The 25,614-nt window shown below is 38.9% G+C and overlaps 2 protein-coding genes across 2 annotated transcripts; both read right to left on the bottom strand.

The window, feature by feature from the left end:
- Positions 1–672: 672 nt before the first annotated feature.
- LOC307161475 (uncharacterized protein) lies at positions 673–10,896 on the bottom strand. The gene is made up of 2 exons (XM_079876199.1): positions 10,610–10,896; positions 673–2,269 (listed from the first exon to the last, which is right to left on the bottom strand). Exons 1-2 carry the CDS (start codon positions 10,749–10,751, stop codon positions 1,116–1,118), a joined length of 1,296 nt encoding a protein of 431 aa, XP_079732325.1. The 5' UTR covers positions 10,752–10,896; the 3' UTR covers positions 673–1,115.
- Positions 10,897–15,898: 5,002 nt separating this feature from the next.
- On the bottom strand, positions 15,899–24,552 carry LOC307162140 (E3 ubiquitin-protein ligase TRIM39-like). Its single transcript, XM_079877241.1, has 6 exons — positions 23,929–24,552; positions 23,737–23,832; positions 22,935–23,165; positions 22,839–22,861; positions 22,639–22,757; positions 15,899–18,617 (listed from the first exon to the last, which is right to left on the bottom strand). The coding sequence occupies exons 1-6, from the start codon at positions 24,322–24,324 to the stop codon at positions 18,130–18,132; spliced, it is 1,353 nt and encodes a 450-aa protein (XP_079733367.1). The 5' UTR covers positions 24,325–24,552; the 3' UTR covers positions 15,899–18,129.
- Between the last annotated feature and the right edge of the window lie 1,062 nt (positions 24,553–25,614).

Raw genomic sequence — 25,614 nt, 5'->3', positions numbered from 1 at the left:
TTAAATACAATTTTAGTAATCATGTCCGATAACTGAAGTTATTGTCAAGAGAAAAAAAAAGATAGATCTGCACTTCTTTATCTTATTACATTTTAATTTTAGGAGTGCTGATCTTTCCATTTTTTCTTGAAATTAATGCAATTTACATGGATCAACGCAACCTGATTCAGTAGAGCGCAATTTCATCTTTCTTAAAGGGTTAGATCACCCAAAAATGAAAATTCTGTCAGTAATTACTGGGCCGGCAGATGAAATTACAGAGAAGCCTATGGAGGAGTGAGACAGCTCTCAGATTTCATAAAAAATATCTTAATTTGTGTTCCGAGGATGAACGAAAGTCTTACAGGGTTGGAACAACATGAGGGTGAGTAATTACTGACAGAATTTTCATTTTTGGGTGAACTAACCCTTTAATAACTGAAGTTATAAGACTCTTTCTATTTTAAAGTCAATTCATGATTAATGGTTTTAATAAATTTTAATAATCAACAAGCATTTCTAATCAATTAAATTCATAAGACTTTAAAGCTGCAGTGCGTAACTTTTGGTGCTCTAGTGGTTAATAAACAGAACTGCATGCGTCTTGCGAACATTATAGCCGGATCTACTTCTCTCTGTGTATGTCTATGACGAGTCACGCGGCTACTGGACCAGTCTAAAACAGTCCCAGTATAAACACTTATTATAGGTGTACCGAAGTGACTCAGGATAAGACAAAAACACAGTTTGGAAAATGGATTCATGATGCTGCAGCTTTAACCATTAAACATTTTAAAATGTATATATTTTTCAAGAAACTGTGTTGTCTTGAAAATGTGTGGTTCATGAAGCTGAGGCGCTCATTCACAGAGACACGCGGAACATGCAGATTTCACTAGCAGTCTTTTTGTGATTCGATATTCACAGACACTGGCGATTTGTTTAAGTGCACAGCAATACTCCTGATTTATTCATCCAAAATTTGCCAAATTCTTAGACATTCCATGTTATATGATAAATTTCATTTTTATAACTCGATTCCCAGCCATGTATTTCGCATCACAGAAATCACAGGGCCCTAAAAAAAACAATTTCATCAAAACATGCAAGTGTTTGGACCTGAGGATGAACTTTGCTCACTGTAACAACTTTGGACAATGCTGTTTTTTATGCATCTGTAGATTACTCGATGTGGCGAAACACTTGCCACACTGCGGGCATTTGTAGGGTTTCTCTCCGGTATGAACCCTCTCGTGGTCTTTCATGTGTCCTGAATGAGTGAAGCTCTTCCCACACGTCAGGCAGTGAAACAGATTCTCTCCCGTATGGATTCTTTCATGTGCTTTCAGGGATCCCGAAACTTTAAAACTCTTATCGCAGTACGAACACTTGTACGGTGAGATTCCAGTATGAGTGTTTTGGTGTTGCTCCAAGTAGTTGGCTCTGCTAAAGGCCTTCCCACACTCAAAGCACACATGATCTTTCATACCGGTGTGAGTTTTGTAGTGGTCTTTTAAATTGTGGAACCACACAAAGCTCTTGTCACAGAAAGAACAGGTGTAGGGCCGCTCATTCGCGTGAACTTTCAGGTGTCTCTTTAGCTGCGATGCGAAGAAGAAAGTCTGGCTGCACTGCTCACAGCTGAAGGGCCGTTCTCCGAAGTGATACAGCAGGTGTTTCTTGAGAAGCGCCGCCCCGGAGAAACTCTTGCCACACTGAGAGCAGTGGTGTAGCTTCTCTCCAGAGTGTAGTTTGGTGTGACTCATGAGGTTTCCTTGGTTCGTGAAGCTCTTCCCGCACTGCTGACAGGTGAACGGCTTCTCTCCGGTGTGAACTCTCAGGTGACTCTTCAAATGGCCTTTTTGTATGAAGCTCTTCCCACACTGCAGGCATTTGAACGGCTTCTCTGCGGTGTGAATTCTGACGTGATCGGTGAGGTGTCCTCTTTGAGTGAAGCTCTTGCCACACTGGTCACATCGGTAAGGCCGTTCTCCGGTGTGACATCTAACGTGATCCTTAAGGTGTCCGTTGTGACTGAAACTCTTATCACAGTAACGGCACACGAACGACTTCTCTCCGGTGTGAACCCTCATGTGATCGCTGAGCTGTTTCTTACACGTGAAACTCTTTGCACACTCGTGGCATGTGAACGGCTTCTCTCCGGAGTGAATTCTGATGTGATCGTTAAGGTTACCTTTATTTTCTCCACTTATGAAATGAGGTTCCTGATGCTGATGTTTCCACTCCACTGCAGTCAGTTCTTCACTTTCCTCTTTCACCTCCACCAGGACTAACAAAAAAAGGGGACAAACGTAAACAACAGAAGACAACACGTCACACGTCTGGTCAATACTAGATATTGCTCGATACAGCTAAATATCAGATACTAGAAACAGCTAAAGTAACTGGAGGCGATTGACACCGAAAGCCTTGCAAATTAAAGATATAAAGAAGTGTTGAAAATGAGGCGGAAACAGTGCAGTTTTGGGATGCAGTTTTTTTCTAAGCTTTACATGGGAAGCTTTATTTTATGCCATCATAAAGCAAAGCAGCTTTGCAAAGTTGAAAAAAAAAAAAAAAAAAAAGTAAAACATGTTAAAATTATAGAGATCACAAAATAATGAGTGTTTAACATTAAGCCCGATTATGCTTAAGTCAACAACACACATGATCATGTAAACACATTAACCCGTTTTCATTTATCGGATAAAGGTCATAAATGGCTTAAGCATAAACTGATCGACTATTTTCGATTTCGCCCAGCATGTAAATGCATTAACCTGATTTCTGTCGTCTTATTGAAGTGCGCATGCGTAATACGTTACAGGAACGCGTCGTTAAAGGAATAGTTCACTTAAAAAATACAATTCTGTCATCATTTACTCACCCTCAAGTTGTTTCAAACCTGTATGAATTTCTTTCTTCTGCTGAACACAACTGTTTGGTTACTGGCATTCTTCAAAATATCTATTAGAGATTTAAAACAACTTGAGGGTGAGAAAATGATGACAGAATTTTCATTTTTAAGTGAACTATTTCTTTAATGTGGATTTAAGCGCATCCAGACAGAGCGAGCGTTTTGCAGTAAGGAAGGAAAATATATCGCAAACTCAGACTCTTTCTTCACCAAAAAAAAAGTGCTCTCATCTTTTGCAGCAGAAGGAGAATTGGTTCAGTCAAAATGCTGCATCTGTAATGAGAGGATAATATATGAGCCGTATGTTTCCCGCTGGCATGTTGCAATACTCTTCTTCAGTTTTTAATGCTTTGTTTATCGCAAACGACAAATGAAATACTTCGAATCAGATACGCAAATTATTATTTTTTGATGTCCCTACCAGGAAATAACCTGATATATTAATAAATGGGTTTGCATGCAAGTTATCAGCATACTAGTATGCATGTTAACATGCTCAATGAATATAACTGGGAATCATGCGACAAACAGTTACACGTTTCATCTATCTTTTACAACCTTCTGTCTTTTTGGTCACTTGTCTGATTTTGATCTTATGAAGTTCCAGAGATCTGAAAACTTTGAGGATATCATTACATTTCGATACATCTGCCCTTTCCAATAGGGGTGGGCGGATCGATCCTGAAGTATTGATACTGATGTTGTATTGAAAGGATCAATCCTCAAATAAAAATATCGATAATAAGTTATTTTATGACTACTGATTTTATTTATTTACTACTGAAGCTAATAATTGTGTAGTTATGAACTATTTTTCATACACCTCTCCTTTCACATCAGTTTCACAGGCATCATAAGTATATATACAGTTGGCATCATAACAGGAAAAAAAAAAGGAGTTATTTCACTGCCGTGAATGAAAACACTGTGAACTGCGATGTATGTAGAAAAGCAATTTGCTACCGTGGCAACACCACTAATTTATATAAACAAATCAAAACACACGAAAAAGCGAGGTAAAAAAAAAAAAGAAAGAAAAAAAAAGAGCTTGAACGAAAGAAATCCTTCGGACAGACAGAGACAGAAACCACTGTCATCTCAGCTTCAGAGAGGCAAAGAATATCCAGGTAGCTACAGTGGTGAAAGTATTATGCATTAATGTTCATTTTCACAGTGTAATTCACCCTATAGCAGACTTATTAAATATAGACTATATATTCAGACATAAAATAATATATTCAGCCCACTGAAAATTATTTAAAAAAATATTTATTTAAAATTATTTAAAGTTATCTAAATGAATAATTTCACTGGAATTTAAATCTATATATACACCTCAAACCTGAAAAATTAAAATGGCGGAATATTCCTTTTGTGTTACCCGTGAAAAGGGCACTATAGGATTCCTATATTTAAACTACATGTAGACAGGCTTAAGGCTAGACTAAATCATTTTGTCATTTCACCTAGGTGATTCCCTAAGAGCCATGGATTTTACAAGGAGCCTTGCTGAAATGATTGCAAAAGACCTGCAACCTCTCTCTCTGACGGTTTTAGGAATTTTGTCAGGACACACGATCCACGCTACATGATTACAAGTAGGGAAAATTTAATGGAAGGGAAAATATGAATGAGTGCCGTTTAAGAGTGAAAAAAATCTCTAGATGGTGCAAACAGCGTCGTACTCACAACAGACATGTGGACATCAAGAGCCACAGAGGCTTATTTAACCGTCTCATTATTGATGAGAACTGGCAAATGCAAGCATATGTCCAAGCAGAAACCTGGCGTTTTTCAGGACAACATTTGCTCAGAATTAAAAAGAGTCACTGATGAATGGGGCATAACAGACAGTTCAGGCTGTTATCACAGATAATGATGCCGACATTGTTGCTGTTGTGCACAAAGCAGGTTAGGCACATTATCCATGTTTTGCACACACCCTAAATTTAGTAGTAAAAGACTCCATTGAGGCTCTCCCTGATCTCCTTCACATCCAGCAGAGATGCAGTGGTGTTGTAGCTTTCTTTCACCACAGCACAAGAGCTGCAGAAGCTCGAAGTAGTTCAGAAACAACTGAAGTTTCCAGAACACAAACTGATACAATCAGTTGAAAGGCCTCACTGTGCTTAAGTGAGAAAGATCGTCCACAGTCAGTTTCTCTATTCATGCTCTGAAACCATTTGAAGTAACAAGAGAGATATCAACGGAAAAACATGTTTCAGTTTCAAAAGTGATTCCCCTGGTGTCACCACTTAATAACCTAGAATACTGTCTAACACTTGATGGCTGCTCTGTTAAGTCTTCGTCGTCGGTTAGGAACCTGGGTGTGCTCTTTGATACCATTCGTTCATTTGAAAGTCACGTGTCTAGTATCTGTAAAACTGCATTTTTCCATCTTAAAAATATATCTAAATTACGTCATATGCTCTCAGTGACAAATGCGGAACAATTGGTTCATGCGTTCATGACCTCAAGGCTAGATTATTGTAATGCTCTACTGGGTGGTTGCCCTGCATGCTTAATAAACAAACTACAGCTAGTTCAAAACGCAGCAGCTCGAGTTCTTACCAGAACCAGGAAGTATGACCATATTAGCCCGGTTCTGTCAAAACTGCACTGGCTCCCTATTAAACATCGCATCAATTTTAAAAAATTGCTGATCACTTACAAAGCACTAAATGGTTTAGCTCCGCAGTACTTGAGCGAGCTCTTAACGCATTATAGTCCTTCGCGTCTATTGCGATCTCAAAATTCCGGCCAGTTGATAATACCTAGAATATCAAAATCGACTGCTGGCGGTAGATCCTTTTCCTATTTAGCACCAAAACTCTGGAACAGCCTTCCTACCATTGTCCGGGAAGCAGACACACTCTGTCAGTTCAAAGCCAGATTAAAGACACATCTCTTTGACCTAGCATTCACATAATACATTATAGACTTCTATAATTCAATGTTAGGCTGCATAGATTAGGTCAGCTGGAACCGGTAACACTTCCCATAAATCCTGATGTACTCGTTACATCATAAGAAGAATGGCATCTACGCTAATTTTAGTGTCTTTGTTTATCCCGAGGTTTTCCCGCAGCCTGCCGGATCCAGGCCATATCCAGATCTGATGAAGGACCTTCGCCTGGACTCAATGACAACGCAGTGCTGAAGTGCAAACTAGTCTCTCCCTATGGAGGATCCCTTTACCACTCTACAGATAAAGCGTTGTCGGGAAACTCAATTTGCGTATCTACCCCGAATTGATCAAATAAAATAAAATTCTGTATCAAAAATTATAAGGAAACACCAGTAATTTGTTTAGGCTTGGCTTGTAGGGAATTCCAAACCTGCGTATATTCAAACGCACATAACTATTGAACCAATTCTTAATGCGCATGTGAACGCCATCAGCGTTTCTCACAGGATCGCGTTTAAAGTCTGTGTAGAGAGAATGGTGTCGTCTTAGCGGCCCCTAATTTAATAACAAATGATCGTTGCGACGGAAGCGAATCAATCAAAACTAACTTTAGCTGGAAAATAACTTTATTAACCTCTTAAGTGTCACCGGCCCACCGGTGGGCCCAAAATCATTACATATTTAAAACAGTAATATCCTATAATAAACATAAACTAATCTTGACAAACTATATATCATTTGAAAGCTTACAAACTCTAGTTTTCATATTTGGTGAATGATTTTCAAAATAAATTAGAGAGGAGCTGTAATTTATCAATTTGCAACAAGAATATTTTCATATTTCTAAGGCGTGTTCAGACCTTTATTTTGAAATAGCAATGAACATGAAAAATCATGAAAGAATGGTTGAAACCTCAGTTTGTTTTCATGCCAAGAGTTCAAAAGGTATCATCCATTAAATTATTTTAGAAAAAAAGATATTAAAATGTTTTTAATAACGCATATGGAAATGAAGGCGCCCTTATATGGGCAGTAATGGAGTCCGGTTGTCACCTAGTGAAAATGTTTGGTACTGCGCCCAAACAAAATCTCACTGAAAGCTCATTTTTTGAGATATCAACCTAAAATTTGAAACACAACTTATTCAGATTTTTGGCTTTGATTTTCTAGCAGTTTTAGAGTCGGCCAGGTTTTAAAAATATATATTTTATATAAAATATGAATAATTAATTTTTTTACATTGTACATTTTCATAAACTCAAACTTCTATAACTTTTTTTTTGTTTCACTTTCTTAATTTATTTCACCTCAACAAAAATCTGCCAAATGTCTTCTTTAAAACAAGACCAATTTTACGTCTATACTCCAAAGCATTCTTTAATTACAACCATTTAAAGTCAAAATGTGCATTTTCATGTATATTTAAAAAAAGGGGGGTGACACTTAAAGGGTTAAAGAACCGCTATAAAGCCAAAACAATCTCTGTTACCTTAAATTATACGTTTGTCTCTGTAAAGCTGCTTTAAACAATCTACATTGTTAAAAGCGCTATATAAATGAAGATGACTTGACTTGACCAACTGCATCTTATGAGTGCCAAGGTAGCAAGTAGAGTTGTCTAAAAAGTACCAACTTCAGTACGAAATTTTTAAATTGTGTCTCTTTGAGAGCTGTTGAGCGGAATCGTAAACACCTCTGATTGGCCATTGTGTTCATGTGCTTATCGGATATGTCTGTGATTGGCTACAATGATCAACACACGGAAGTGTTTGAAAGTGTTTTAAAAAACGGGAGCTGGAGCGTTTAAAAAGAACAAGCAGGCGTCTATCAGTGGACCGGTCCGCCGATAGACGCCTGCTTTCAAACGCTCCCGTGTGCATCTGTGCAAGCGCTCGGTGAAGAGCGTCATTGATGTATATTTACAACATGTTTTTGAAGCGCTGATCATTGTAGCCAATCACAGACATAATGAGCATGTGAACACAATGGCCAATCAGAGGTGTTTACGATTCCGCTCAACAGCGGCACATTTTGGCTGCTGAGATGTCAGCACAATGCCAGCGTCGTTTCAGAGGTATCGAAACCTTTTCTGGTCTTGCTGTCAGTGCCTACCGGGATGCCAGATTTAAAAACCTTGGGTTCCGCGACATGGCAAATGTTGAATCTCTTAAAGGACGGCTCATCACTGAAATTCAGTTAATGAACCAGACCTCAGCTCCTGAATCAAGCTCATGCTCGGCCTCAGCAATGGCTACTGCAACTACCTCAAGCTCCTCTCCTCCCAGCAGCATTTGGCACTGATGCCTTAATTGAAATGTGCCGGTACTCAGAAGAAAAGACAATTCCACGGGATCAAGAACCACTACTTTGGGGGGAAATGAATGAGCCAACATTCCCCTGTCTTAGCAAGCTTGCCAAGAAACACCTGGACGTCGTCACTGCTTCATCTGCTCCTGCAGGGAGGATTTTATCCAAGGCAGGACAGTTAGTAAGCCAGAGAAGAAGTGCAATAAAAGGGAAAAATGTAAACATGCTATTATTTCTGAACAAAAACCTTTGTACTCAGTAGTAACAGGGTGACAGGGCATAAAAGGGGTCTCAGGGAACATTTCCTTGGACACAGGAGGGATCTGGGGTTAAAAACCAAAGATTAAAGGAGAACTCCGGTCAATTTTAACATTGAGCTCATTTTTTTGTACATTTGGAGTGCTGTCAATACAGAGAACAACGACAAAAATCGGTGTTGCCTACACCGTGTTATCCTCTTTTTAAAATTTGCACCCTGTTGACTTCAATGGGGCAAGTTTTAAACCTGCTTTTAGCCTCTTAACATCCTTGATGTGTCATTGTGAGTGAAAGAAAATGTGAGTGATTCCTTCAGAGTGAACACGAGTGAGTCTGACTGCAGTAGATGTGAAAGATATGAATAAAAGTGATGTTATTTAGCCAGCGCTCATACCTGTATTTACATCCTGTTTTCGGTCAAAGTCCATAGTAATCGATTGTCGAGTTCACGCGCATTGGTTTAGTACCTATGATCATGCGCGTGAACTCGACAATCGATTACTGTGGACTTTGACCAAAAACAGGATGTAAATACAGGTATGAGCGCTGGCTAAATAAATAGCATTTTTATCCATATCTTGCACATCTACTGCAGTCAGATTCACCCGCGTTCACTCTGAAGGAATCACTCACATGACCTGTGCACTTGTAATGACACATCAAGGATGTTAAGAGGCTAAAAGCAGGTTTAAAACTTGCCCCATTGAAGTCAACAGGGTGCAAATTTTAAAAAGAGGATAACACGGTGTAGGCAACACCGATTTTTGTCTTGTTCTCTGTATTGACAGCACTCCAAATTTACAAAAAAATGAGCTCAATGTTAAAATTGACCGGAGTTCTCCTTTAAGAATTAAACAGGTGTGTAGTAGTTTTTTTATTATTATTATTGAGTTATTTGCACTTTATTTACTTTGTTTTTCCACAAACAAGTCTGTGCACTTTGTTTATAAACTAAGGCAGAGAAGTGTAATGAAAGGGAATATTTTTAATTTGTTCTATTATTGTGCCTTAACAAAACACTGAACCAAAAGTTTTAAAACATTTGTTCAGTAATAATTGTGCATTTTGTTTATTTATTTATTTTAAACAGTAGTAGTACTGGGAAAGGGAGAAATTATGTTTTGTTACAATATTATTGTTTTATTCTATTATTATTTTATATTATTATTCTATTTTTCTGTTCTTAATCTGTTATTATTACTATTCCCCAGTAATAATTTGGTGCAAAGTTCATGTTTGCAAATTCAGTTTATTACAGTAATACAAATATTTTTTTTTTTTTGGCTTAATTACAGGCACATTAAGAGCACAAATCACAAAATAGTTTAGTGGTCATTAAAATGCTCCAAAATAAATGTTGAGGTCGCACAGATTACATTTCGAGCTTAGTTTTTAAGAGTAAAAAGTATCGGTTCGATACCAAATTTTACAGTATTGCCCAATGTCCACCCCTACTTTCGGACAGACACCAGAACGCGCAGTAATCCCAGACAACTTAAAGGCATCATGCATTCAACATAAATTATTTGATTTTTTTATGAAATATTGCAGTACTTATAAGTGATTTATCAGTGCACGTCAATTAAAAAAAGAAAAATCACATGCCTCATATTCTTTCATCACAATAACTTCCCCTTGCTCTTGCAACAACATCTCTTCTGTTGTTCTGATGTAGTGTCGGCACGAGGTCGGACTACATTTTTTCTAATTCGACAAGACGTTTTGGTAACAAAATCAGGTCCTCCTTCGAAATCGGGTCTCTGTTAGGACCCCAAGCAATCCCATTGGCTCAAAATACTTTTAATAGGTATGATAAATTCGGCTTGAACAACGTTATAATGACCATTAATGTCTGTATTAGTTAGCTTACGTTACATACCAGCGTAACATTAAGATACCCAATTAGCCTGATAGCTTAGCTTATATGTATATATGAATAAATTATACATGCATTTGCATTTACCCAACATGTATTCAAAATCATCCTTAAAGAATACGTGTTAAATGTCCAAATATTTCAATATAATATATTATATTTATAAACTCAATATATATAATTATCAAGTGTCCCTGAAGATCTTGGTTAGCTGGTCCAGGTGTATTTAATAAGGGGTGGAGCTGAACTTTGCAAGAAAGTAGATCTCCAGCACGAGTAACACCCCTGACCTGAGATTATTTACAACAGCACTTCTGACCACAGCCGAGGGATGTGTGATGATCTGATGAAAACAGACACCAACCTCTTTGTTCATCAGTATCTTCATCTTTCACGCTGCATTGTTCTGGATCACTCATGTCCACAATCTCTACTTTAATATACTCCATCATTACAATATTATCACACATATTTGAGCTGTTAAACCCGGAGTTCTCCCCGCTCATTTTGAGTCTTCCTCAAGTTTAAGATGATGCGAATCGCTGCATTATTGAAACGTCTCGATCCAAACTCGCTTCCTCTACTCTACTCTTCTTCTTCTTCTTCTTCTTCTTCCTCTTCTTCTTCTTCTTCTTCTTCTTCTTCCTCTTCTTCTTTTGAATTTAATGGCGGTTGGAAAGCCAGCTTTGGCGCATTTCCGCACCCTACTGGGACGGAGTGTGAAGCGTTGATGTAGATTAAGGAAAGAAAGAAATGGCAACTCTTGCCATATACTCTAAATTATCTTTTTGAGTAACCCTTCATTTGATTTGTTTCAGAGCAACACTGTGTAACACAGGTTCAGCTGTTTTCAGCGTCTCGGTTCACACAGAAAATGCTGCTTTTCACAATCACTATTGTAATTTATATATCTTTTTGTAATTAGAGAAAACATTTACAAAATAATAATAATAATAATAATAATAATAATAATAATATATATATATATATATATATATATATATATATATATATATATATATATATATATATTCTCCATCTGTTTACCTGCATGTTGTGACCGTTCCCAACGTCAGAAAATCATGAACATGCGAATCTGTGTGGAAATTGAAATATTAGCTTCAAATCTGAGTGTTCGGCTGACAAAAAAGTTTTGGGAACCTCAAGGAAGCTGAGGAAAGGAGCGGGTCACAAAAGAACAAGCGCTCAGAGTTGTGTGTTGCTTGTAGACTGAGAGAGAAAAGCCTGTCCATCGCCCCCTGGAGGAGGAAGACACACTGGGACGAGGCTGAGCTGTCCTTTACCACACCGAAAGCAGACAGGAGCCAGAGAGAAAGCAACATGAAAGACAAATATGAAGCAATTGAAAAGGATAAAAGAACAACCCTGGGAGCCGAGCCATGAGGTGTATTAGTGAATTGATAAAGCAAAAGCTTACAGCACCTGGTATTCCCAGGCGGTCTCCCATCCAAGTACTAACCAGGCCCGACCCTGCTTAGCTTCCGAGATCGGACGAGATCGGGCGTGTTCAGGGTGGTATGGCCGTAAGCGAGAGTCTCAGTCGATAGAGAGATATTTAAAGAAGAGACACCGAGGCTCGGCCCGCATTCACACACACGTCCCGGGCTGCAGCTGACAGACAAACAGCAACCACCGCGTGTTTTCATGTCTTTATACAGCTGCTCAAAATATTAATTCATTAGACCTCTATAAGCACTAAATTAATAATAAATTCAATATTTTTCGGATTTTCCGGAAATGTAGCGCATGGATTTAAAGTATTTATGATAGTAAGGCAGGACCCTCGCCAGCTCTACAGCGCCCCACAAATTCTCCAATGTAAATCTGTGGTGAAAAATGGAACTGCAGCGCGCTCTAATCCACCTTATTTCTTTTCACATTATTATTATTATTTTTTTTTAACTTTGAACTTCGACAATTACAGAATTCAATAGCAAGTTCTTGACAACTTTCTTTTACACATTATCACATTTTGTAAGTGTAAACTGAAACAAAACAATAATTTAAATAAAAATTAAACTTGAAAATAAAGGGCATCACAGACATATGGTAAATTATTTTAGCAGAGATACAGTTCTTTGGGCTTTTCGATTTTTTTTTTTTACTTTACAGATTCTAAATAAATGTTAAAGGCTGTTTTAAAAAGAGCAAAATTGGGTTTCGAGTTACTCCATTTAGTTTGATGAATATAACATTTTCCTAATAACAAAAAACATATCAATAACATATATTTTTTATTTTGGAAAAGTCATATTCATTTGAATGAAGTAAAACAGGACAAATGTAAGACTAGGCTGCAGTTCATTTTTACACTAAGAAATTGAGACATCTCATACCAAAAGAAAGATGAACAGGGACATTCAAGAATAAGTGCACAATAGACTCTCTTTCACAATTACAAAACAAAGCAATTGTAATCAACATCCAGATGAAAACACTCTAATGAGTCTTTCACAGGATATATTCTGTGAGCAATTTTAAATGACACTTGTTTGGTTTTATTTGTTACACTATACCGACTAAGAACTCCACAAAAATGTTCCCACTCAAATGAGGGAAACATATTAACCCAAACAAATTTAGATGGAGGAGAAGAGATATTAACAAAAAGAGATCTAATTGATTGGTTACTGCATTTGTCATTAATTAAATCAAGTTTATCTAAAAACAAATGTTTGGAGACTTTACTTCCTACAGTGTTACACCAAGTGCCCTGATTTCTGAATAGAGATTTTGTCAGAAATATAATTCATAATAAATGTAGTTAACAAGTTAATTGAAGTTCGGGAGCAGGACCACGCCTCAACTAATCAGCTCTCTCTCCCCGTCTGTATATATACACGGAACCCACCTTCACCACACCGTTCGTCTCAGTTTTTTCGAACCCCACCCACCCCTACCCTTCCACCTCTAGCGCTCGACCCCACCCACCCTTCCCCTTCCAACTCATCCATCCATCCCTCTTCCCCCCGACCCCAGCCCCCCCCCCTCAACCTCTAACTCGACCCCTTCCAACTCATCCATTCATCCCACTTCCCCCCGACCCCAATCCTCTCTCCTCCAATCTCTAACATCTCAATTTTAATTCCACAGGCTGCATCCAGGGGGGTCTTCAAGTAACTCAGCTTACTGCCTACCGAGACGAAGCCCCCACTCTGAGTCTCCCGGGTCAGACTCCCTGATCAGCCAGACGGAGATCCGTCGTTTACATCTTTCCCCATTTCCCTCGACCCTTATTCATCCACAAAGCTAATAGCTAATTCCGTGCAGTTGTGGCGTGGTCCTTGCTAGTGAATACAATATCAGAAATATGACACTTAAATGTAAGACATAGTTCAGTAATACTCAAAAACTGACCATCAGAATTCAACAACTGACCAACTAATAATATATCAGACTCAAACCAATGTCTAAAAAATAAAGTTTTTCTTTGGTGTGTGATATACTTATTATTCCAAATAAAAAAGGAGGAGAGAAGTTATGTTTAAAAGTCAAACACCATGTCAAAGGGACTTGCTTGTGAAAATTAGATAAACAAAGAGGTATTCTGTTAATATCAAAACTGCATCTAAGGAAAAATGTATACCACCAAGTTTATTAATTAAGAAAAATATTCCACATAGAGCAATTATTTTTAATAAAACATTTTAACCAATTTATTTTAAAAGTCAAAATCCACAACATTCAAACCACCCTGATCATATGGATTGCATAATATATTTTTCTTTAAATAATGAGGTTTGTTTTTCCAAACAAAATCAAATAATAACTTGTCAAACTCTTTGGTAAATGTCTTGGATACAAATAGAGCTTAGGAGATATACACAGACCTTGACAAACCCTTGGATTTAGACTATAAGACACGACCATAAATGGATCTTAGTATTACAGAAATTATCGACAATATTAAGAAACTCAAGGACAACAAATCTCTTGGTAATGATGGGCTTACTAATGAATTTTTTAAACCTTTCAGAGATGCGTTTATTTTAGCTATCTTTAATGAATCTATAAAGAATTAGCCTGGGTTTCCCCTTGCTGCCTTGAGCGCAGCGCGATTTTATTCCCGCTGCTAGGCAGCCTGGACACCATGGACCAGATTTTCCCCTCAAAAAGGGAACCAATCGGGGAGGGAGCAGCAAGACGATGACAACATCTATGCGACACACCGAACCAACATGGCATCAGACGCAAAGTTACCTTTCGATGCAGCCTTAGATAGTGTTCTAAGTAGTTTAGAACGCAAGTTTATTTCGTCTTCTTCCTCGTCGAATATCTGTCGCTCTACATACGTCATCTGGTATAATTGAAACGATTGGCTATGAGCTACGTGCAGGCGCATTTGATAGACATTCGTATCGCCTAATAAACGGCTCTGGGCATTCGTAAACCACGCCTCAAATACGAGAAAATGAACATGTGGTTCCCAGACCACGTCTCAATGAGAAGAGGTCTGACGTTAGCCAGGCTAATAAAGAATGGAATTTCACCTCTAATTTTATGTCTGTGATTAAGGGCAGCACAAGTGGCTCAGTGGGAAACATTGTCTGAGCCAGAAAGTCTTTCCTTCAGATCTGGTTTCTCTCCTGATCCAAAGATGTGTGAATTACAGATGCTCAGTTGTCTAAAGGTGTGAGTGATTTCTTTTATTTTCATGATTTTTGAACAAACACACACTGTCTGTGAGTTGCTTTGCAATTACAAATGGAAACTACATTGAAATAATCGTGAGTTTAAATTGAATGGATCCTGAGAGTGTTTATTTGGTCCAGAAACAGTATAAATTGTCTAAATGAGACCTTAAATGACGTTGAAATTATGTCCACAATGACCACATTTGAACTAGATTTTAACCTTGTACAGAGGCTCCAAGTACGTCTGTATCAGACGTTCAGAACACGTAAAAAAAAAGCCGTCATAAAAACTTTCTAGTGGCTCCTCGGAGGACGTTTTTTCAATGTACGCTTTTGGGACAAATACGCTGAAAAGATGCCTTTTGAACATAATTTTGCTTAGTGGGTGTTGGCCTCCTGTGGGCAATGGCATGTCTCCTGTCAGCCAGAGCTGGGCCATGTGTGGCAATGATGGCAGAGTATGATCACGGCAAACAACATGAGGGCCGATTGTTGGTGTGAGGCGCGTGTCCCATCTGCTCCAAATCAGGATTGTGACCTTGGGCCAGTTAAGTGCACTTTAATGCAGCTGACTTGACTGATTTACAATTTACTTCATAATGATTTGAAATGATAACGTTTCATCGGTTATGACTTTGCATTTCAAAGATTAATTTTAAACAATACTACAGTTTAAAATATTGAACTGATTACATTTTTTTGGGATCATTTAAGCATAATCATGCAACATTTCATTAATTTTGTTTATCATTGGGCAAACTTTTATTAGTAGCCTATCATAATCTCTGGGATCTGATGCTTTGTGTGAGGAACTGTTGTTGAGTGAGATTTAAAAGTTGTATGTGTATTTATGACAGTCTAATGGGGGCAGTCTAAGGGTATGTTCGTACAACAACGATGTACTAAAAACAGACAACAGGGCTTAATTACACAGAGAAGGTAATCAACTGAACAGAAACAGGTGAGGGGAACTGTAATGAATTCACTGGAGGCAAGCTGGTAGAGAACCAACAACTTTACTTCAAAAACATAATCAAACATAAAACAAGGGCATGGCAAGGCATGAAACTCAAAACAAGAACCTGGACAAACATTCAATACTCGATAAAGACACAAGGCAAACATGAGGGCTTAAATACACAGACTAATTACAAGACAAGGAACACCTGTGAACATTGATCAGACGATTAACCAATGACAAGACACATGGCAGGATCACATGAAAAAACACAGAAACATGACAATGACAAGAACAAGAACAAGAAAAAAAACCATGACAGGAACTAATTAAAAACCAAGGAAACTAACTAGGGAACACAGACAGGCAAAACAGGGATAGAAAACATTAAACGAAACCAAACTGAACATACACGTAACACCAATAAAATGACCCAACAGGCTAAACCTATCATTTGAGGTTGTAGCGTGATTGAGAACCCCTATTTATTTTAATCAAAATTATTTTAATCTGTGAACGTGGCTTTTGTGGAGTTGAAAACATTGATCTCTGTTCGGGTTCATCATCAAAACTAGCAGGGACGCGGGAAGCATCACATGGTAAAACTCCGGCCCGCTCCGCTCTTCCGTACAGTGGGTCTGACGGGTCTGTGTTCTAGTTTGCCACCCCATCATCGCCTGCGTTCAGTCTTAAGCATGACCCAAAACACATCGGGGTCAATCTGTTAACCCTTCCGACCCATTAACAGGTCGAGCTTAAACGCCCTTAAATGGACTCAAATGCATTCAGTCACAAGACAGGCCATTAACCCAAATTGTATGTACAAACCCTCAAAAAGATGATGAGATAACCATGAATAAACAGCCGCAAACGGTCAGCATTTAGTGCAGGCATCATGGCGGACGACTCAACGCTACAGCGAGGACCCGTGGCAGAGACACAGGAATTAGGACTGAAAAGGAAGAGTACTTGTTTGAAAAAGTTTGGAGGGGACTGACACCAAAGGTGACGAGAAAAAAAACAAAAATAAACATGTAAAAATCAGAGACGAGGTGTCAAACCTCAGCCAGGGGTTACAGAGTTTAGAAATAACAGACAGAAAGAGGGAACAAACCACAAAACGACACTGGAACGACTCTGGTGGACGTGGCTTCAGGGCAGATCCAGTATGTAAATGGGAGGAGCAACAGAGCAGAGACTGTGGCACACACTTCCTGCCACCCATCACTCAAAGCGACTGTTTGCTTAACATCCCTCTGCTCCTTCTGGACAATTCCCAGCCCCCGTCACCCTCCTCTCCGTCGGACATCCTGTTCTCTCCTCTATCTGTTTGTACTTTATTGTTACCACGTTTTGAAATAATACTAATATCATGAAAACTCTTAAATCACACAAATGGAAGTCTGGGAATGATGTAGTGATCAAAACATGCAAGACAAATAAAAACTCTTATTTTTGAGTTTCTTTTTTGTCACTTGATTCTCACTATAGATTCACCAATCAGACTTCATTAAGACTATTATAGGAAAATGTGTGATGAGCACTTGATGCTTTTCTATTTCATCCCCAAAAATAAATAATAAAAATAAAAACTGTAAGTTTTGCAGGCCCAATTTATATCTGTGTAAAAACTAGTTAAAGGGATCGTTCTCCCAACAATGAAAATTCTGTCATCATTTATTCACCCTCATGTTGTTCTAAACCTGTGAGTTTCTTTCTTCTGCTGAACACAAAAGATAGTTTGAAGAATATGGGTAACTGTAGCAAGGTTAATTGTTGTGGGAAGGAGGTGGAAGCCGGCAAACGTTGAACAGTTTAATAATAAAACAAACACAAAACCAAAGTAAAAGCGGCGGCCCCTCATGGACGACTGCCAGACAAACAAAACAACATAAATACAGGTCTGGTACTCTCTCACTGTCCTTCACTGTCATCGCTCCTTCTTTTTTACGCTTCCGTAGCTCCTCGTGAGATATGAGGCCGATGTGTCGCTCATTTGATACTCACAGTTTCTGATCCCATTTGACCAGATTGCACGGAAAAAATACCATGGAAGTCAATGAGGACCAGCCATTACCAGCATTCTTCATGTTGAACAGAAAAAATAAACTCATACAGGATTGGAGAGTGAGTAATTGATGACAGAATTTAAATTTTTGGGTGAACTATCCCTTTAAGAGCATTTCTGAGAAGATTTACACATACAAATATTGGAAACATGATGACTATAAAAGATGAACGCAGCTCGATCCAGACCTACAGGTGTAACATTTACTGACTGTTGACCGGTAAGATCGTCAGAGGGTAAAGAGTATAGAAGAATGGAAAGACTGTGTCAGTGAAGGTGGTTGTGAATGTGTGTAGATGTTTGTTAGTTACAGGGTCAGAGAATGACACCGTTCCTCTGTCATAGTCCAGATCAACTCTCACACACTCAAGATCCTGTTCAACAGGAAAGCCAAACCGCTCACCCAGTCCGCACTGCACCCAACAGATATCAGTGTTATTGAAATCCCATCCCTTCCTCTGGTTTGATTCTGAAGTTACTCCAAGACTCCAGGCTGAACTCTCTTTAACCTCCACATCCCAGCAGTGTCTTCCTGAGTTAAAACCCTCTGAACCCAGAATACACTCATAGATATCAAATCTCTCTGGATTATCAGGAAGTGGTTGTTTGTTCTCACTCCATCTCACACCGGCCAGATCATCAGACAGGACGAGACATGGATTTGCAGTGTTTGGATCCAGAGTCACAGGAGCTGATGAGACACAATCAACCGCTGCTTTTATTCTGATCTTCATATAATGATCAAGAGTGAAACCGTACACATATTATTATGAATTATGACACTCGCCCTATTGATCAAACACATCATACATTTTCCTCTAATCACTGTCAGTGTTTTTAGTTTCATACTAATTTTTATCATCGGTGTGTAATGGCATCAGCGACAAACATCAAATGTGTGATTCAAACATGTGTGTCTCATCAAGAGAAACTGATATTTTGTAAAAGTTTAAATCACAATCAAACAATCAGAGCTGTAGAGATGAAAAACTGTATCTGTAAAAATTATGTTCAGCATCTGATCAAGCTCATTAAACTGGGTCTTAATGTGTGTGTATTTGTTTTAAATACTTTGTTACTGTCTGATGTGTCTGAAGACTGTTTGACTTAGTAATGAATAAGCAATCATTTTAATATTTTAAGATGTAATAAATCTCTCATTATCTGAACAGACCCTCATCACGTTTCTGAAACATGGAAAAATTAAGATACATGAGGCAGCACTTCTAGAAACCCTTTCAAAATTGATACAGGATTCATGAAATGCTATGCTTGAAAAATTCGAGGTTCTCAATTATACCAACAAAAACAACTTGAGATATTTTCTTAAATCCCTTATGGAGATAAAAAAAATATATATCCATATATTAATGATAACTATTTCACAAGTTCACACTTACATATAATTAAATAGAGTAAAGGTTATGTGTATTTGGCTTGCTGTCCAAGGGGAGGGCTCCGAGCTCGGAATTTGGCCCGAACCCAGAGTACTCCCCTAAAAAGCAAATGAGCAAAGAACAGACAGCAGATGGATTAACTAAAAGACCCATCAAAATGAGCGCCGAAATTTGGTAGACTGGCATTTCTGGAAGAAGCCTAGTCGTTTGACCGGGATGGTCCATTCAACCTTCGACGGGAGCAGGTTTCGGCGTCGGACAGGTGGGCCCTACCAGCCGATGAATGAGGAAGAGCATGATTTTAGCCACCCAACCGGGGGAAATGCACTGTCTAAGAAAGGCAAGGCAAGAGAAAGGCAAGGTTGCTCGGCCAAGAGGCTCTCGCAGCATTCGACGGGAGTTCAATACTCACGGCATAAGACGGATAAGCCTTGCCGGACAAATAAAGTCATGTTTGCTCAAATCGGGAGGGCTCTCGCAGCATCCGACGGGAGATCAATGCATAACGGCATTGGTTGGGTAAACATCGCCACCAGTCGAAAGAAAAAACATAAAGAAAGCAGTCGCTCGACCTGTGTGGGCTAGTAAGCCGAGTAGGGTTTGGTAGGCCATTTTAATGTGGAACCGATTGGTCGTTATATAGCTTTTGAATGTGTCTAATTGTAGGAGAACAGATTTGAGGTGTTTTTGGAAACAAAAGCATGTGACAAGATTGTTGTCATCTATGAATAGAGGTTCAAAAGGGGATTTGGTCTGAGAGCTTCTGAATTGGAGGGAGGCGAAAAGATATTGGTATGGTTGGATTGGTGACTAGAGGTTGAAAATATAAACACAATTACCTTTTTTTAACTTGGTCTGCTTTCTTTGTTTAATCAAATAGGAGATTGTTTCGCTATCGAGTACAGGTAAGGCTGAGGTGGTGGGGAGGACTTTTGGGTTGAATTTGGAAGTGATAGTGAGTTCAGAGCATCTAAGAAAACCAAAAAAAGTTCAAATAAACATGGCATTGAGTGGCACAAACATGGCACAAACACAAGTAAAACACAAGGGCTATTTATACACAAGACAAGCTTCAACAAGGTAACAAGGGGGCATGTTAAATTGACATGAGAACACAAGAGGGTAACCAAGAGAACTGACAAGACACACCTGGGGAGACCAAACAACATGAAAAGCAACAAAGAACTATAAAACATGGCACAAGACAGGAAATAGAAAAAGTCCTCACACAAGACAAGGGAACACAGGCTGGGACAATGACAGAGCCCCCCACTAAAGTAGCAGATTCCAGATACTCTGCAGGAAACAACAGTTCAGGAGGGTGGTGGAACAGAGGCGGAACAGAGAGGGCCAGGCCAGTGGAACTGGATACTGAGGATACTGGATACTGAGGAGGATCAAGGACCTAGGGTGGATCAGGCAGAACAGGTGGACAGGGCGGAGCAGGCAGTGCAGGGATGGCATCCTTGGCTGTGCATGGGTAGCCCCCTCCCAAAATTGTCTTGGAGGGAACTATGGCTGTGCTCTCTGGGCTGGGCTCAGGGGCTGGAGCAATCATTGGAGATCTGGTCAGGGGCTGGATCCATCACTGGACCCTGGTCAGGGGCTGAAGACCATCTTGGTGATGAGATGGCGTGGTGACAATCTTGGGATGAGACTCAGGTGTGGCGGCCATCTTGGTGGATCCCATTCATGCGGATCAGCGCTGACCGTCGGAACAGCGGATGACAACGCCAGGCCCACTCCCAACCCAGTGCCCAGCCAGTTACCACCCCGCTGGTAGGAGCTACAGTATGTGCCCACCGCAAACGGAGAGAACACCTTAGCCGTGATGTTGGAGCCCATGGCTCTCCACCTCATCGACTCTCTGTCTGCGCGGTGGGCTCCACCTCCATTACCATCCTTGTCTCCAGTCGTCCCCAAGGTGACGTTGAATATCTTCACACCATGGCTCCTCCCTCAAGCCTGGGTCTCCATCCGCACACCCCTGTTGAAGGCCATCCCCTGGATTCATCCACAATCCTCACCACCCTGGACTGTCTTGCTATCCATCCCCCTCCCGGATCTTCACCCTCGACCCAAAGCCTTATCCTGTCTCACCATCCCTTCGCCCACTCCTCTCCAACCCTTTACCATCCCCTCGTCTGCCCCTAGAGCACCCACCCTCTTTCTCTTATTCTTTCAGGCACGGTGCCTTCGTGCCTTCAGGGAGGGGGCATACTTTAACAGTTTCCCTTTGTTTGGACTTTGTGTTCATTTTACACCGCCTAATCTGTCGTCATGGACACTAATGTGGTTCATTATTCAGTTCAGGTGTGTGTCTTTAATTATCCTCATTTACCTGAATTTAAGGTCCCTTGTTTCAGTTCAGTGTTGTTGGGTCTTGTCAATGTTATGGTTGTGTTTGCTTGCCTGCCTCTGCTAGGATTTTCCTGTGGATACTATTAAAGACTATCTTGGATCTTCATCTTCTTCGTTGTGTGTGTTACTACAGTCACTCTGTGACATTGTTAATACAAAAGTTGTCAACACAAATACATACAAAAGTTAATCAATTCCTTAGGTATTATTCAATATATTGTAATATATGAATGAAATATTTTTTAAATATATTCAAACCATTATTGATCATAAATATATGGAAATATATTTTATTTAGGGCAAATTAATGAAAAGCTTTGAAGTTGTCTGATTGTACTATCCTTCTCAAGGTAAATCTGAAAATATAACAAAATGATTTTTAAGAACATTCTTTATAAGATATTGAATTATTCTTAAGTTTTGTCTTAAGAACAACCTTAAAAAAACAGATAAGAAAAGTAGCAAGTCTTAACTTTTTCTCAAGTTATAATATAATAAGAAAATAATTTTATCCTTAATGTTGTGAATCTGGCCGCAGCTTTCTGAGGAGATTATAAAATTAATCATTTTCTTCATGCACTCGAGAGACTGTAAATAGTTCCTCTAGTAAAACCATCATAATAGAAACTCTGAGGAACTTCAAAAACATATTGTATTTCCTTGAGTTCACAATAATATATTTGAGCTTCAGTGTTTCAGTCTGAAGAATAACAAATGGAGATTCAAGAATCTTTTCACTTTTAAAAAGTGAGTTTGTTCCGGCCTTGAGTAGATGAAGAAATGAGAAACATTCTCAAAAAAGAGTTGATAATATTAATTATATACCAGAACTAGTATGACCTTTACTTACAACAAACTGAAACAATATAGTACTTTGTGTCATAAAAAAAACCTGTCCATCATGTGTGATTTCTAGTGTGTGTGTTAAACAGCACAGATCTTCTACAGACTCACTGTTTTGAACGATGTCCTGCATCTTTTTCCAGACTCTGAACGGCAGGTTGCCCAAATAACGTGGCACATGAATCAAAGCTCCAGAAGCCATCTGTGGATCCGGCTGTGAGATCTGGACTCTGGAAGAACATTCAGGCGTCAGAACTGCAGTGGCTTTGGATCAGAAGCAGAGATACCAGAGACACCAGCATATCACTCACCTTTGCATTGAGAATGGAAACTCCTGCAGAACAAACACACCATTTATCATCAAGAACTCAATCAATCATCAATGAATCAATGATCTGAAATCAGACCTTCAGAAAGAAGACGTCATTGGCTTTCATTATCTCCTCCATGTCTTTGATTGTGTGTGAAAGAGCTGAGATGTGTCTGTTTATCTCCTCCAGCTTCTCCTTCATCATCTGCTTCTTCTGCTCCTCTTCCTCCCTCAGTGCAGTGATTGTTGCTTCTTCTTCATCTCTGAGAAACTGATGAAGCTTCTCAAACTGCTGTTTAATCTGACACTCTGTGTGCTCAGCTTGAGACTGAAATCAAATCACATTCACTTCAATCATCTCAAACACGCAACTTTTTCTGGAGCAGCATGAAGAGTGAGTGGGAAAATGTGGGATAGTTAACTACAGCTTTAACTTTCTGAAGTACTAGTACTGTTGTAGTTGATGTTCTGTGTCTGTAGGGTGAAAATACACATTATCAATCAAATCCTCTCCCCAGCTCCACCAACATAATTTAGGCATCTCGTTACCATACTCGTCTTCCAAGCATTAGTAGTCCCACTGGGGGATATATCTAAGCCCGAGTTGAAGCTGCTTTCTCGAGCCCATCCACTGTGGACAGCAAGCCAAATACGCTTAACCTTATTGGCTTAAAGATTATATGAGCAAAATAACTCGTGAATCACATTATCTGCATTCGCCCAAACTAATTAACTTACATGAAAATGCGTAAGGTGAGCGCTAGCCTGTGGGATTAGTTCTTTAGTGTGTGTGTGTGTGTGTGTGTGTGTTTCAATAAAGGAATATGTATTTATGTCAGACAAATTATTTCCGCTGTTCTAATCAAACTTGTAAACAAGTCAAAAGAATCAGCAATTACCTTTATGAGTTGAACTGTTTTCTCAAACTCTTCTTTAATGTTTTCTATGTGTTTAAGTTTCTCTTGTAATGACTTCAGTGCTGATATGAGCTCCTCCTGGAATTTAAGGCACAAGAAATTTCTGTAATATGATTTTATGTGTAATACATAAGCTCAAACAAGTGTTTATCCCCATCTATAAATCTGTCTTACCTTATGTGATGGAACAACTTCACTGATGGGTCTGAATGTGTGATTGACGTGTTTATGCGAGTTAATACACACTACACACACAGGCTGTTTGTCCTCCAGACAGAAGAGTTTGAGTTTCTCACTGTGTAAACTGCAGAGCTCCTCAGACCCTGATGAACGCCTCTCATTTCTCTTCTTCAGTAAAGACTCACACAAGTTTTTTAACACAAGATTAAGTGGAGGATCATCTCTTGAGGATCTTCTCCTGCAGACAGGACACTCCTGAGTTTCCTTGGTTCTCCAGAACTGTTGAAGACACTCTTTACAGAAACTGTGACTACATGATAAAACAACAGGATCATTGAAGATTTCACAGCACACGGTACAAGAAAAATCATCTTCAGATAGTGAAGCCATTTTCTCTATTTGATCTCCAGCAATCTGAACTTTACTTTCACTTTCTGAAAGATGTTTTCAAAAATTATACCACAAGAATCACAAAGATCTGCTGTTTGTTTAGAACTTTGTAAAAATCCTCATTGAAAGTTTTTCTCTTCCTTCTTCATTGATTGCTGTTTTTGTTGTTGTTTTTTTGCTTTTGTTGAGAGAGAAGAGAGTGTAACTGAAAGAAGTCAGACTCTTCCTGGTAAGTGTTGTAAGAGGGTGGCGTTTCTGATCACCTTTGGGTGTGTTAAAACAGGTCAGACATGAACATCAGGATTTCTTCAGGTAAAATTTTAACAAAATGTATTCAAAATGAACTTACTGTACATTGAAAATATCAAGTATAATGCTACAAAAACTCCAAACAAATATCGATTATAAAAAGACTCAAGAAACTTTAGTTTTATTTATTGCACTCTATTTGTTGTTGAGTGTGTTCGTAAGATAACTGTAAGGGAAACAGCTCAAAAGGAATTATTAGTTAATTTATAGGGAATTTTGAAAGTCACTTATGTTACAGCCAAGCAAATGGCTCGTCCAGCGTTCATTTGAATGGGCCGTGACCATCAGCTCTATATAAATATCCAAACTATAGAGAAAACTATATTTATTAGCAAGGTAACTTAGATCAGAAGTTTAAGACATTCAATTCTTATAAGGACATAACACAAGACACTTCTCTTTAAATACAAACAAGGCTTTATTGACTATTCTAATACAAAAACTAATACCTAACACAAACACACACACATACACACGAGTTGCAGAAAGAAAGAAAAGGAGGAAAGAGTGAATTTCAAGAGAGTGAAATTATGAAATCCCAAGTTTCTAGCAATATATGAACTTTGTAAAACCTGACCTGAACGAACCATCAACCATTAATTTAACCCTTCTATCGTTTCTTAGACAGAGTTGTTACATTTTACATCAATACACCAATTCTGCTAAGAGTCTGGAGGCTACTTTTGTGTTTGGGGATTCCCTTAGGCGAAGTCCTTTGGTTTGAAAAGGGGGTTTTCTGGGTTAGTTGATTAACTGGCGGGTTACTCATGTCTGGATTGACGTCTTGGGTGGCCAATCGCGTTGTGTGTTGGCGTTTGAATGAGTCTTGGTTGGAACTTGAAGAATTTAAAACTTAACACAAGACTCAACGGAAAAAAAAGAAACTAAGAGAAAGGAAAGAAAACTGAGACGAGAGTAGAGATGGCTTAAATGCTTCTGCTGAAGGCTTTGTTGGTGTCCTGAGATTTTTAAACTCAAATG

The sequence above is a fragment of the Squalius cephalus genome, assembly GCF_949319135.1.
Source record: "Squalius cephalus genome assembly, chromosome: 7".
Taxonomy (NCBI): domain Eukaryota; kingdom Metazoa; phylum Chordata; class Actinopteri; order Cypriniformes; family Leuciscidae; genus Squalius; species Squalius cephalus.
Note: the sequence above shows the minus strand (reverse complement) of the source record. Positions and strands in the feature narration are given on the sequence as shown.